This window comes from Macaca thibetana, chromosome 15 (assembly GCF_024542745.1).
Source record: "Macaca thibetana thibetana isolate TM-01 chromosome 15, ASM2454274v1, whole genome shotgun sequence".
In the NCBI taxonomy this organism is placed as follows: domain Eukaryota; kingdom Metazoa; phylum Chordata; class Mammalia; order Primates; family Cercopithecidae; genus Macaca; species Macaca thibetana.
Window position 1 is genome coordinate 45,962,492 of NC_065592.1, and position 12,057 is coordinate 45,974,548.

The window sequence follows — 12,057 nt, forward strand, 5'->3', positions numbered from 1 at the left end:
TGTTGCCCAGGTTGGTCTAGAACTCCTGGGCTCAAGTGATCCACCCATCTCCACCTTGCAGAGTCCTAGGATTACAGGAGTGAGTCACAGTGCCTGGCCAGATTTTTTTATTATTATATTAAAGATTTGGCCAGGCGTGGTGGCTCATGTCTGTAATCCTAGCACTTTTGGAAACTGAGGTGGGCAGATCACTGGAGGTCAGGAGTTCAAGAACAGCCTGGCCAACATAGTGAAACCCTGTCTCTACTAAAAATACAAAAAGCTTAGCTGGGAGTGGTGGCATGGCCTGTAGTCCCAGCTACTTGGGAGGCCGAGGCATGAGAATTGCTTGAACCCGGTAGGCAAAGCTTACAATGAGCCAAGATCATGACACTGCACTCCAGCCTGGATGATGGAGCAAGACTCCTTCTCAAGAAAGGAAAGAAAGAAAAAAGAGAAAAGAGAAAAGTGAAAACAGAAAAGGATAGGAAAAGGAAAGGAGAAGAAAAAAGGAAAAGGAAGGGAAAGGAAAGGAAAGAAGGAAGGAAAGAACAAAGAAAAGAAAAGAGGGAAGGAAGAAAACAAGGTAGGTTAAAGAGGACAATAAATGAAATGTATGGTTATTGATTAGATCATGGCAGGGGAGGGCTATAAAAGTATATTAAAGAGATATCTGCGCTCCTATGTTTGTTGCAGCACTGTTCCAACAGGCAAGATTTGGAAGCAGCCTAAGCTTCCATCAGCAGATTAATGGAAAAGGAAAATGTGGTACATAAACACAATGGAGTACTATCTATCCATAAAAAAGATGAGATCCTGTCATTTGCAACAATATGGATGGAACTGGAGGACATTATGTTGAATGAAATAAGCCAGGCAGAGAAAGACAAACTTCACAGGTTCTCACTCATTTGTGGGAGCTAAAAATTAAAACAATTGAATTCGTGGAGACAGAGAATAGAAAGATAATTACCAGAGGCTGGGAAGGGGAGTTAGGGGTGGGAGGAGATTAGGGATAGTTAATGGGTACAAAATATTGTTACCTAGAATGAGTAAGATCTAGTATTTGCTAGCACAATAGGGTGACTATGGTCAACAATAATTTATTACACATTTTTAAATAACTAAAAGAGTATAACTGGAATATTTGTAACACAAAGAAATGATAAATGCTTGAGGTGATGGATACCCCATTTACCTCGATGTGATTATTACACATTGTATGCCTGTATCAAAATACTCATGTATTCCATAAATACCTACTAGGTACCCATAAAAATTAAAAATTAAATAAAAATTTTTAAAATACAAAAAAAAGCTTTCAAAATATTTTGGGGGACAATTAGGGAGTTCGTAATATAGACTGTATTATAGACAATATTACTGTATCAGTCTTAAATTTCTTGATTGTGATCATGGTATTTCAGTTATGTTGACTTTCCTAGCTCTTAGCAGAAACATACTGATGTGTTATAGCGTGTGCAGCTTATATTCAAATGATTCATAAAATACTTGTATTTTTGTGTATGTATGTATGGAGACAAAGACAGAGCAACATGAGAGAAAAATAAGAGGGGGATGAGGGAAAGAGCAAATCTGGTAAAATGCTTGTCACTGAACCTAGTAAAGGGTAATGAGTGCTCTTGGTACTGTTCTTTCAACTTTTCTATAGGTTTTATTTCTCAAAATAAAAATATATGAGGAAGCAGGCAAAAGACAAGAATGGCTTATTCATAGAAAAATAACATAGCCTGTAAACATATGAAAAATATATGGGAATAAAGTTGCTTGATTATTTAAGGTTTTTTATTTCCTCCTGCCCTCTTGGCATTTGTGCTTTAATCACTTCAATTGCATTTCACCAATGAGACCTGGAAGGAGTAGGAAGTGAAATCTCAATCATTACATTTTGCTTCTCATTAGTAGTCCTGGAAAAAGGTTTAAAAGATTAAATCAATCAAAATGAACTCATTACAATGAGTTTTGAAAAGGACCTGTAAACCTGAAAACCTGGTTTTCAATTCAGATTCTTCTGACCTTAAATGTTTGGCCCTAAATAGCAAAAAACAAAAGTTAGTAATAAATCATATGAAAAATAGGTTTTCTTTAAATAAAGAAAAAAAAATGTTCACCTCTACCATTGGCCTTTACTTTTATCAGGAAAGTGGGCCTATAGAATGTACCAAATTGAAGGCAACCAATGGATTCACAAACCATGGACAGAGGTTCTCCTTTTCAGAAACAATATGAAGGAAGCAATATAACACAGTGGTTCACACAGAGGTAGGGGCTACTAAGTCCGATTTCTGTGTTTGAATATTTACTTCACCAGTTACTAGCTATGTGATTTGTGGCGAATTACTCAATCTATTTATGCTTCAGTTTCCTGATCTCAAACATGGGAACAATAGTAAAATCTGTCTTAGGGGTGTTGTGAAGTTTAAAAAAGTTAGAATACTTAAGGTCTCAGAATGGCATCTGGCATACTGTAAGACCTCAATAGTGTTAGCTGCTATGATTTGTTTGTTTTGAAACATGGTCTTGCTCTGTTGCCCAGGCTGCAGTGCAGTGGCACAATCATGGCTCACCACAGCCTCGATTTCCCAGGCTCAAGTCATCCTCCCACTTCAGCCTCCCAAGTATCTGGGACTACAGGCACGTGCCACCACACCTGGTTAATTTTTTTTTTTTTTTTTTCTGTAGAAATGAGATCTCAGTATGATGCCAAGGCTGGTCTCAAACTCCTGGGCTCAAGCAATCCTCCTGCCTCAGCCTCCCAAAGTGCTGGGAACCATGCCTAGCCTACAGTTCTTATTATTGCTAATATTACAACAACAAATGATACAATCATTACTATCATCTTCAACTTACAGTTGATGGAGTTTGGCATGAGATTCAGAAAAAACAGAATAACATAAAAGTATCACAATCCCCCCCTACACACACACACACACACACACACACGTACACACATCACAGGTTGGAAAAGTGAAATATATCAGACTCTAAGTCAGTCCTTTAGTGTCCCAAGCCGTTTTGAGGGAAACTGAGGAGAAGGTAACAATATACCAAAAATGTATGGCTCATTTCAAGACGTAATCTGTGTGATCTTAACAAATCAATCTCAGGAGAAATAAGTCAATCATTTATCAAATTTTATTGAGGTGTACTATGCATCAGGTGTTGAGTCAAATGCAAAGAACAGAAAATGGAACAATGTCTGTGTCTTTTAAAACTTTGTGTTCATGTCAAAGAAATATATATATGTCATATGATGGATGTGCACACGGAACAATGGAAGCACACAGGAGAGACCTAAGTTAGACTTGGGGGAAGCAGAAAACAGCACAAAGATTACCCAGAGTGATGATATTTAAGCTGAGCCTTAAAGAATAATAACAGGTAAACAGGGATAGAGGGGGTCAAATCATTCCTTCAGGGGTAGAAGCTAGCAAATGTAGAAAAAAAGATGAACCCTATTCCCCTGCCTATAGCCATACAAAACCAAAAAACTTCTGCCTAAAGCTAAAAGACAGACAGCCATCAGAGGAAGGCACCTGAACAGATGTGCTTCAGGAATATCTTCTGCTTACACACATGACATCCCCACCCTCCCCAGCTCAGAATAACCCATATTCGGAGAAGCAACAGAAAGCTACAATTAAGAGATTCGTAGACAAGTTTCTCACTTACAACACTGGGCGGCAGCAGTGGGCAATGGCTTCCTCTGGCTTTCTTCTTGACTAGAATACTAGAAGCAGAAAGGAGAAAATAAATAAATAAATACAATCAGAAGCCCAAGTAAAGAGAGGGAAAAAATCACAGCTACCTATAAAAAAGTTTAGTGTTTGGAGACAAAATTTTTATTGAACAGAAACAGAACATCCTGCTCCTATTTTCTCTGTGTGATCCTGACATATAGGCCAGACTATTGGTTATGGCCCTGGCCAAGTGAGACAGGCTAAATACAGCAGGATAATGAAGAACTGTCCTGACCAAGGGCACCTGGGCACCCACTCAGCTCTGCCAGGCAGCTGTAGAAGGTTTGGCCTTAGAATCCTTAGAATATTTCACAGTCCTCTGAGTTTTCCTGGAGCTAATGTATAGGAGATTTCCCTATTCAGGTGATGCAAGTGACAACCTATCTGGGGTTGTTTTCTCATTTTTAAATAATAGTGCTTCTTTGCTCATAAGGTCACATGGGAAGTAAGTGGAACTGCTTACCTAAGCATGTGGTGCAGTATCTGGTATCTACAAGAGTTCCTCTCCCACTAGCACTGTAACCTCTGCCATCCCACTCACCATGACCACCACAAAAACAAGTACATGGTACTGAAGACATAAGAAAATGTTCCATAAAAGGAAAATAATTATGTCCAAATCTTGAGGATGGGCCCGATTTAGAAGGCAAAACAGAAAGAGAAAGGCACAAACAAATCAACAGAGTCTGGAAGACAGTGAGGATAGTCTGGTTCAGAGTCCATTGGAGAATTAGAAAAATGTATCTTCGGCCAGGCACGGTGGCTCATGCCTGTAATACTAGTACTTTGGGAGGCCAAGGCAAGTGGATCACCTGAGGTCAGGAGTTCGAGACCAGCCTGACCAACATGGAGAAACCCCGTCTCTACTAAAAATACGAAATTAGCCAGGTATGGTGGCACATGCCTGTAATCCCAGCTACTAGGGAGGCTGAGGCAGAAGAATCGCTTGAACCTGGGAGGCGGAGGTTGCCGTGAGCCGAGATCATGCCATTGCACTCCAGCCTGGGCAACAAGAGCGAGACGCTGTCCCAGAAAAAAAAGAAGAAAAGAAAAATGTATCTTGGCCAGCAACTTGCAAACATGAGATTTGGAGTTCTCATCCTGACCTGGTCACTTATTCATAAGCTATGAGATCCAAGGCAAGTCAGAGCTTCTCTAAAACTGTCAATGAACGAGTTACTTATTAACTCAACAAATATTGATTGAGTATCCACTATGTGCAAAGCCTTGTTCTAGGCACTGGGAAAACAGAATTTGTAAATCATGGTAAGAATTCTAACTTTTCTAGTGTGCTGAGAAGCCCTTTTGGGTTTTATGCATGAGAGGATTATGATTTGATTATACTTTTAAAAGATCTGGCTGCTGTATGAGATGAACTGTAGGGAACACGAGGGGAAATAGAGTAATTATTGCAACAATCCAGACAAAAGTTAATGGTGTTGTACAAAACATTATGAGTATCAGTAGTTAAGAGCATTTCAAATGGTTGGGATCCAAAATACAAAACACTTTTTGTATATAAATATACTTTATAAGCAATAAAGCATGGTACAAATGTCAGAGGTAGATAGTTATTACTAATTTCCACGGAGAATAAGAAAAGTCAAGCACAGTGTAAACAATATGATAGCACTAGCAAAACTGCGAATCACAAAAATGTTCAAAACATCTTTTTTTAGACAGATTCTCGCTCTTTCGCCCAGGCTGGAGCGCTGTGGAGTTATTTTGGCTCACTGCAACCTTCGCCTCCCGGGTTCAAGCAATTCTCGTGCCTCAGCCTCCCAAGTAGCTGGGATTACAGGCGTGAGCCACCACACATGGCTAATTTTTGTATTTTTAGTAGAGATGTGGTTTCACCATGTTGGCCAGGCTGGTTTTGAACTCCTGACCTCAGGTGATCCGCCTGCTTCGGCCTCCCAAAGTGCTGGGATTACAGGTGTGAACCACTGTGCCCAGCCAAGTTCAAAACATCTTGAAGGTCAAACATCCACTCCAAAGTAACAAAAGAACTTGGTTATAAATAATAACCACTACAAATAATTATGATTTTTATAAACAGTACATAGACATAACCATGAGGAATCCCAAAATTTTAAGTATTAAGAAGAATTCAGACCTAAGAGATCAGAGTAGACATTTTCAGAAGCTATATTTAATGAATCTGTTCCAGGCCCAAAACAGAAAGCTTAAGTCCAACTAGAGTATAATTAATAATGTTAAGATGGCTAAGAAAAAAGCTACAAAATCTATCTACAAAAAACAGACAAGGATAGTAGAAGAAAGGAAAATTATAGGCCAATTTCAGTTATGAATATAGAGACAAAAATCCTAATTAATAGATTACGAGGCCAAATCTGTCATATAAGTGTGTGTAATATTCATATGTGAATATGTATGTATATGTGTGCATACGTATGTATGTTAGCATATAAATGTACATATATCCTGTCCAGGTGAATATTAAATGCTAGGCCAGTTCAATATCTGAAAATCTACTCATGTAATTCACCATATCAAACAGATCAAAGGAGAAAAACTATGTGATCTAATAGATGCAGAAAAAGATTTGATAAAACCCCATACTTTTTCATGACAAAAATGCTTAGAGAATAAAAAAGAAAATAGAATTTCCTTAATCTGATAAAGAGTATCTACCAAAATCAATGGCAAACAGCATACTTTAAAACTTATAAAGCAGTCCCCTTACAGTCAGAAGACGGACAAGGCTCTCCACTCTTACAATGTTAAAAATTATACTAGATGTCTTAGTCATTGAATGTTTTAAATAAAAGGTCATGAGAAACAAGAAAAGTCTGAGAAAATATCACAACCAAGAGAAGCCTAAGGAGACATGACAACTAAGTGTAATGCAATATCCTGGATGAGATCCAATAACAAAAACAAAAAAGACACAAGGTAAAAACTAAGGAAATCTGAATAAACTATGGAATTTTAGCTATTTTTTAGCTAACAATAAAACAAATAAAAAATACTCTTTAGCTAATAATAATGTATCAATATTAGTTCATTAACTGTAACAAATGTATCATACTAATGAAACTGCCTTTGCAAAAATCATAACTAAGGAAAGTATGACAGAGAAAGAAATCAGACCTAACCAGTTCCATCTTGCTTCTAATCTTTAAGCTGTCCTTGTTCATTCCTGGGCATAGGCTGAACTAACTTGATAATAGCCCTTTTCCAAAAAGAACCCCTTCTTGCCTGGGGACCACTCTGCCTTTGCAGGACTAACAAATTAGCTACAAGATTAGAAATCACTTTAGGGGTCATGCAGCCTCTGGCTCCAAGAGTGTCCAAGAGTCTGAACCTCACCAAATTGCTCCTGGGAATAACATCACTATTATAAAACCTAAGATCAGTGCTTGGGATATCTTGCAGACCCTGCACTAGATGGATCAGCTGACACTACCCGTCTGGCCCAACCAGTTCTGCCATCCCACCCAGGAACAGAAGACAGCAAGAAAAACTCACTTCTACCTGCTATCATTCCATCTCCAACCTAACCAATCAGCATTCCCCACTTCCCAAACCCCTACCTGCCAAATTATCTTTAAAAACTCTGATGCCCGAATGCCCCAGGAGACTGATTTGAGTAACAATAAAACTGCAGTCTCCTGCACAGCTGGCTCTGGGTGAATTACTCTTTCTCCACTGCACCTCCCCTGTCTTCATAAATCACTTCTGTCTAGGCAGCACATAAGGTGAACCCGTTGGGCAGTTACACTAATGTAAAATGTTAATAATAAGGGAAATTATAAGATGGGGTGGGGGGAGGGGATGAATATCTGCTCAACATTTCTGTAAATCTAAAACGTCTAAAAAATGAAGTCTGTTAATAAAAATATATGTATAAACAGGCCTGGCACAATGGCTCATACCTGTAATCCCAGCACTTTGGGAGGTCAAGGTGGGCAGATCACCTGAGGTCAGAAGTTCAAGACCAGCCTGGTCAACATGGTGAAACCCCATCTCTATTGAAAATACAAAAATTAGCCAGGCATGGTAGCACATGCCTGTAACCCCAGCTACTTGGGAGGCTGAGGCAGGAGAATCGCTTGAGCCCAGGAAGTGGAGACTGCAGTGAGCCAAGATCGTGCCACTGCACTCCAGCCTGGGTGAAAGAGTAAGAATCTGTCTAAGAAAAAAATATATATTTTATATATATTTATATAAAATGTATAAACAATTCAAACACGTAGAAACAAAGCGTAAGGACTGCAAGGAGAATAAAAACTGTAAAGATGCAAAACCTAGTTACATAGAAAATCTAAGGGAATCTCTAAACTATTAGAACTATTAGGGGTTGATGAGTAAGATCAATACTTTAAAAAGATGAGTAGCAAAGCATTTACTTATAATAGTAATGTGATAACCAACTAGATAGTGTAATTTTTAGAATGTACCATTTGCAACAATTAGGAAAAAAAAATCTAACAAAAGTAGTATAACACTTACGTGGAGAAAAAATATCTTCCCCCCTGCTATAGTCTGAAAATTTGTATCCCACCACCCCTGTCCCCACCAAAAATTCACCTGTGTGATGATACTAGGAGGTAGGGCCTTTGGGAGATGATTAGGTCATGAGGGTGGAGCCTTCATGAATGGCATAAGCACCCTTATAAAAGAGGCTCCAGAGAGCATGCTTCCATCACATGAGAATACAGCAAGGTGCTGTCTATGAACCAGGAAATGGGCCCTCACCGGACAATGAATGTGCCAGTGCCTTGATCTTGGAGTTCCCAGTCTCCAGAACTATAAGAAATAAGTCTCTGTTGTTTATAACCTATCCAGTTTGCATTTTTATAGCAATCCAAATAGACTAAGACATCCCCTATAGCACTTCTCAGCTTCTAACACTCAACTATATTTATTATATTTCTTGCTTACTGTCTGATTCTGCCTATGGGATCCATGAGGGCAGGGATCTTCAACCTCTGATGTATATTAAACACAGAATAGTGCACGGTACATGGTGCTTAATAATTGGTTTGGTGAATGAATAAATCTCACCAATAAACAGGGAAATACAAATTAAAACAATTTCTATACTCATTAGATTAACAAAAATTTACAATATGATAACACCAAGTATCAGTAAGGAAACAGTGAAACAGGAAAAGGGTAAATGTAAATTGTACAATCACTTTAGAGAGCAATTTAGTAATATCTAGTAAGGTTGAACACAGCATATCCTACAACCAAGCAACTATCATTCCAGGTAAACACCCAGAGACTCTCTCAGATATAAGCATAGAGAAACAGGTTCAGAAATGTTCACTGCAGCATGCATTTATAACAGTGAAAACCTAATTGCCCATAAGTAGCAAAAGTAATACAATGTGGTACCATCCAACTCTGTAAAGTGGTAGATGCCCAAGTCAGTCTTGATTAGCGCCTCTAGGCCCACCAGGTGTATGGGAAATGTCATACACTGTAGAATAAAAAAGTTAGACTCTATATTGTATTTTAAAAATGATTTTGCAGCAAGTGTGATGAAATCTTAATAATGATTGAATCTTAGGGATGGGTATACACATGGGTTTCCTTTTATTTTTCCTATATTTGTATGTATACTTAAATGTTTTTCATGATAAAAATAGAAAAAGAGAAGAGACAGAAGCCAACTTGAAGAAACTCCCATTGACCAAAGATGAGATCATTTTAGTATCAAAAACAATGTCCAGCCTGGGCAACATAGTAAGACCCCATCTCCACAAAAAATTTAAAAACTAGCTAGGTGTTTTTAAACCTGAGTCTCCTGTAGTCTCTGCTACTTGGGAGGCTGAACCGGGAGGATCACTTGAACCTAGAAATTTGAGGATGTAGTTAGCTATGATTGTGCCACTGCACTCCAGCCTGGACAACAGAGCAAGACCCTGTCTCCAAAAAAGAATGATTGCAATGGGTCGAAATACATGATCGAATATACCCAAATTTATAAATACATAGTAATATTCCATTTAAAAAAGAAAACAACTTACTGGTCACCTTGAGAAGTTGCTGAGGCAAAAGTTCATTATTCTAAAAATAGATAAGAGAATGTTTTTCTTATAAAGACTGTATTTCAGTGAACCAAATAGCTAGCTGGTAAGAGAAAATATTTTTTTATAGACAAATCATAGCTAATAAATGCTGAAGGGATAATATAATTAGACTATTAGGCCAGTCACAGTGGCTTCTGCCTGAAATCTCAGCACTTTGGGAGGCCGAGGTGGGCAGACCTTTAGAGGCAGGAGTTCAAGACCAGCCTGGGCAACAAGGTGAAACCCTGTCACCACTAAAAAATACAAAAATTAGCCGGGCATGGTGGTGCATGCCTGTAATCTCAGCTACTCAGGAGGCTGAGAAACTCAGGAGGCGGAGGCTGCAGCGCCACTCCAGCCTGGGCGACAGAGTAAGGCTGTCTCAAAAAAATAAAAAGAAAAGAAAGAAAGAAAACCATCATTTTTCAGACTCTAACATAATCATCATCATTTGCAGCTAAAACCACTAGCTAAGAGGCTGATGGAAAAATATCATAATGAATGAAATGGGCTGACGATACTTGAATCCACTGTTGAATTTTAACATCACGCCTATCAAAAGTGAACTACAACTTAGTCTTCAAACTAATAGATGCACTTTTCAGTTTAAAGGAAGTAAGAGAGATAAAGGAACACGGTAAATAAAACCTGGGGACACAATCAGCAAAATCCACAATGTGCAGAATTCTACAAAACAGATGAGGGTAAGTGAATGATTTTACAACTAAAACGATTTAAAGAGCTGAGCTTGGTGTCTCATGCTTGTAAACCCAGCACTTTGGGAGGCTGAGGTGGGCAGATTGCTTGAGCCCAGAGGTTTGAGATCAGCCTGGGCAAATGATGAAACACCATCTCTACAAAAAAATACAAAAATAAAATAAAGTAAAATGACTGAAGAGACATGATAGCCAAATGGGCACACCTTATCTGGCTCTTGAAATGAAAAAATCAACTATGAAAAAACATCTTCTAGATAATAAAGGAAATTGAAAAAACTAGGTATTGGATGACACTAAGAAATTGTTAAGTTCAACATGATAATGGCATTGTGGTTTTTTTAAAAAAGCATTACCTGTTAGAGATCTATACTGATATATTTATGGGTGAGACAAGATAATACCTAGGCTTGTTTTTTGTTTTTGATACGGAATCTTGCTCTATCACTCAGACTGGAGTGCAGTGATGTGATCTTGGCTCACTGTAGCCTCTGCCTCCCGGGTTCAAGCGATTCTCCTGCCTCAGCCTCCTAAGTAGGTGGGATTACAGGTGCCCGCCACCACGCCCAGCTAATTTTTGTATTTTTAGTAGAGATGGGTTTTCACCATGTTGGTCAGGCTGGTCTTGAACTCCTGACCTCAAGTGATCTGCCCACCTTGGCCTCCCAAAGTGCTGGGATTACTGGCATGAGCCACCACACCTGGCCAGATTGGTTTTAAAATACTCCAGCAAAAAAAGGGAAGAGTATATTTTTTCATGTTTCAAAATTTCCATAATAAAAACGTTTTTAAATGGAAAAGCAACCAAAATGAGATAACACTTCATACATGCTAAGAATGGAAGAATGGATATAATAAAAAAGATAATAACAAGTGTTGACATGGATATGAAGAAATTGAAACCTTTATACACTGCTGGTAAGAGTATAAAATGTCACAGCCACTTTGGAAAATAGTCTGGCAGTCTATCAGTTAAATACAGAGTTACCATGTGATCTAGCAATTCTGCTCCCAGGTCATACCCAAGAGAAGTGAAAAGATATGTCCACACAGAATTTTGTATGTAAATGTTCAAAGTAGCATTATCCATAACAGCTAACAAGTAGAAACAACCCAACTGTCCATCAACTAATGAATGAATTTAAAATATACTACATCCATATGATGGAATGTTATTTGGCAATAAAAAGGAATTTATTTACATGCTAAAACATGAATGAAACCTTGAAAACATTATGCTAAGTGAAAGAAAACAAACGACCACATGTTACATAATTTCATTTATCAGAAATGTGCAGAATAGGTCCATAGAGACAGAAGGCTGATTAGTGGGTAGATAGGGCTGAGGAGGATAGGGAAGAATGGAGACTGATGGCTAAAGGCACAGGGTTTCTTTATGGGGCAATGAAAATATTCAAAATTGTGGTGATATCCATGGGCACAACTATGAAGCTAGTAAAAGCCACTGAATTGTAAGCTTTAAATGAGTGAACTGTATGGTATATACAAATTATATTTCAATGAAGCTGCTAAAAAGATAAACAGCATAGTGGAAGA

General features: G+C 38.3%; 1 protein-coding gene across 5 annotated transcripts in view; it reads right to left on the reverse strand.

The window, feature by feature from the left end:
- The window catches only part of UNC13B (unc-13 homolog B), a 236,333-nt gene that overhangs the window by 141,187 nt on the left and 83,089 nt on the right, over positions 1-12,057 (reverse strand). For all 5 annotated transcript variants that reach the window (XM_050762054.1, XM_050762058.1, XM_050762059.1 and 2 more), the window contains exon 7: positions 3,673-3,730. In XM_050762054.1, the coding sequence (XP_050618011.1) occupies positions 3,673-3,730 (58 nt within the window). The remainder of the gene's footprint in view (positions 1-3,672; positions 3,731-12,057) is intronic.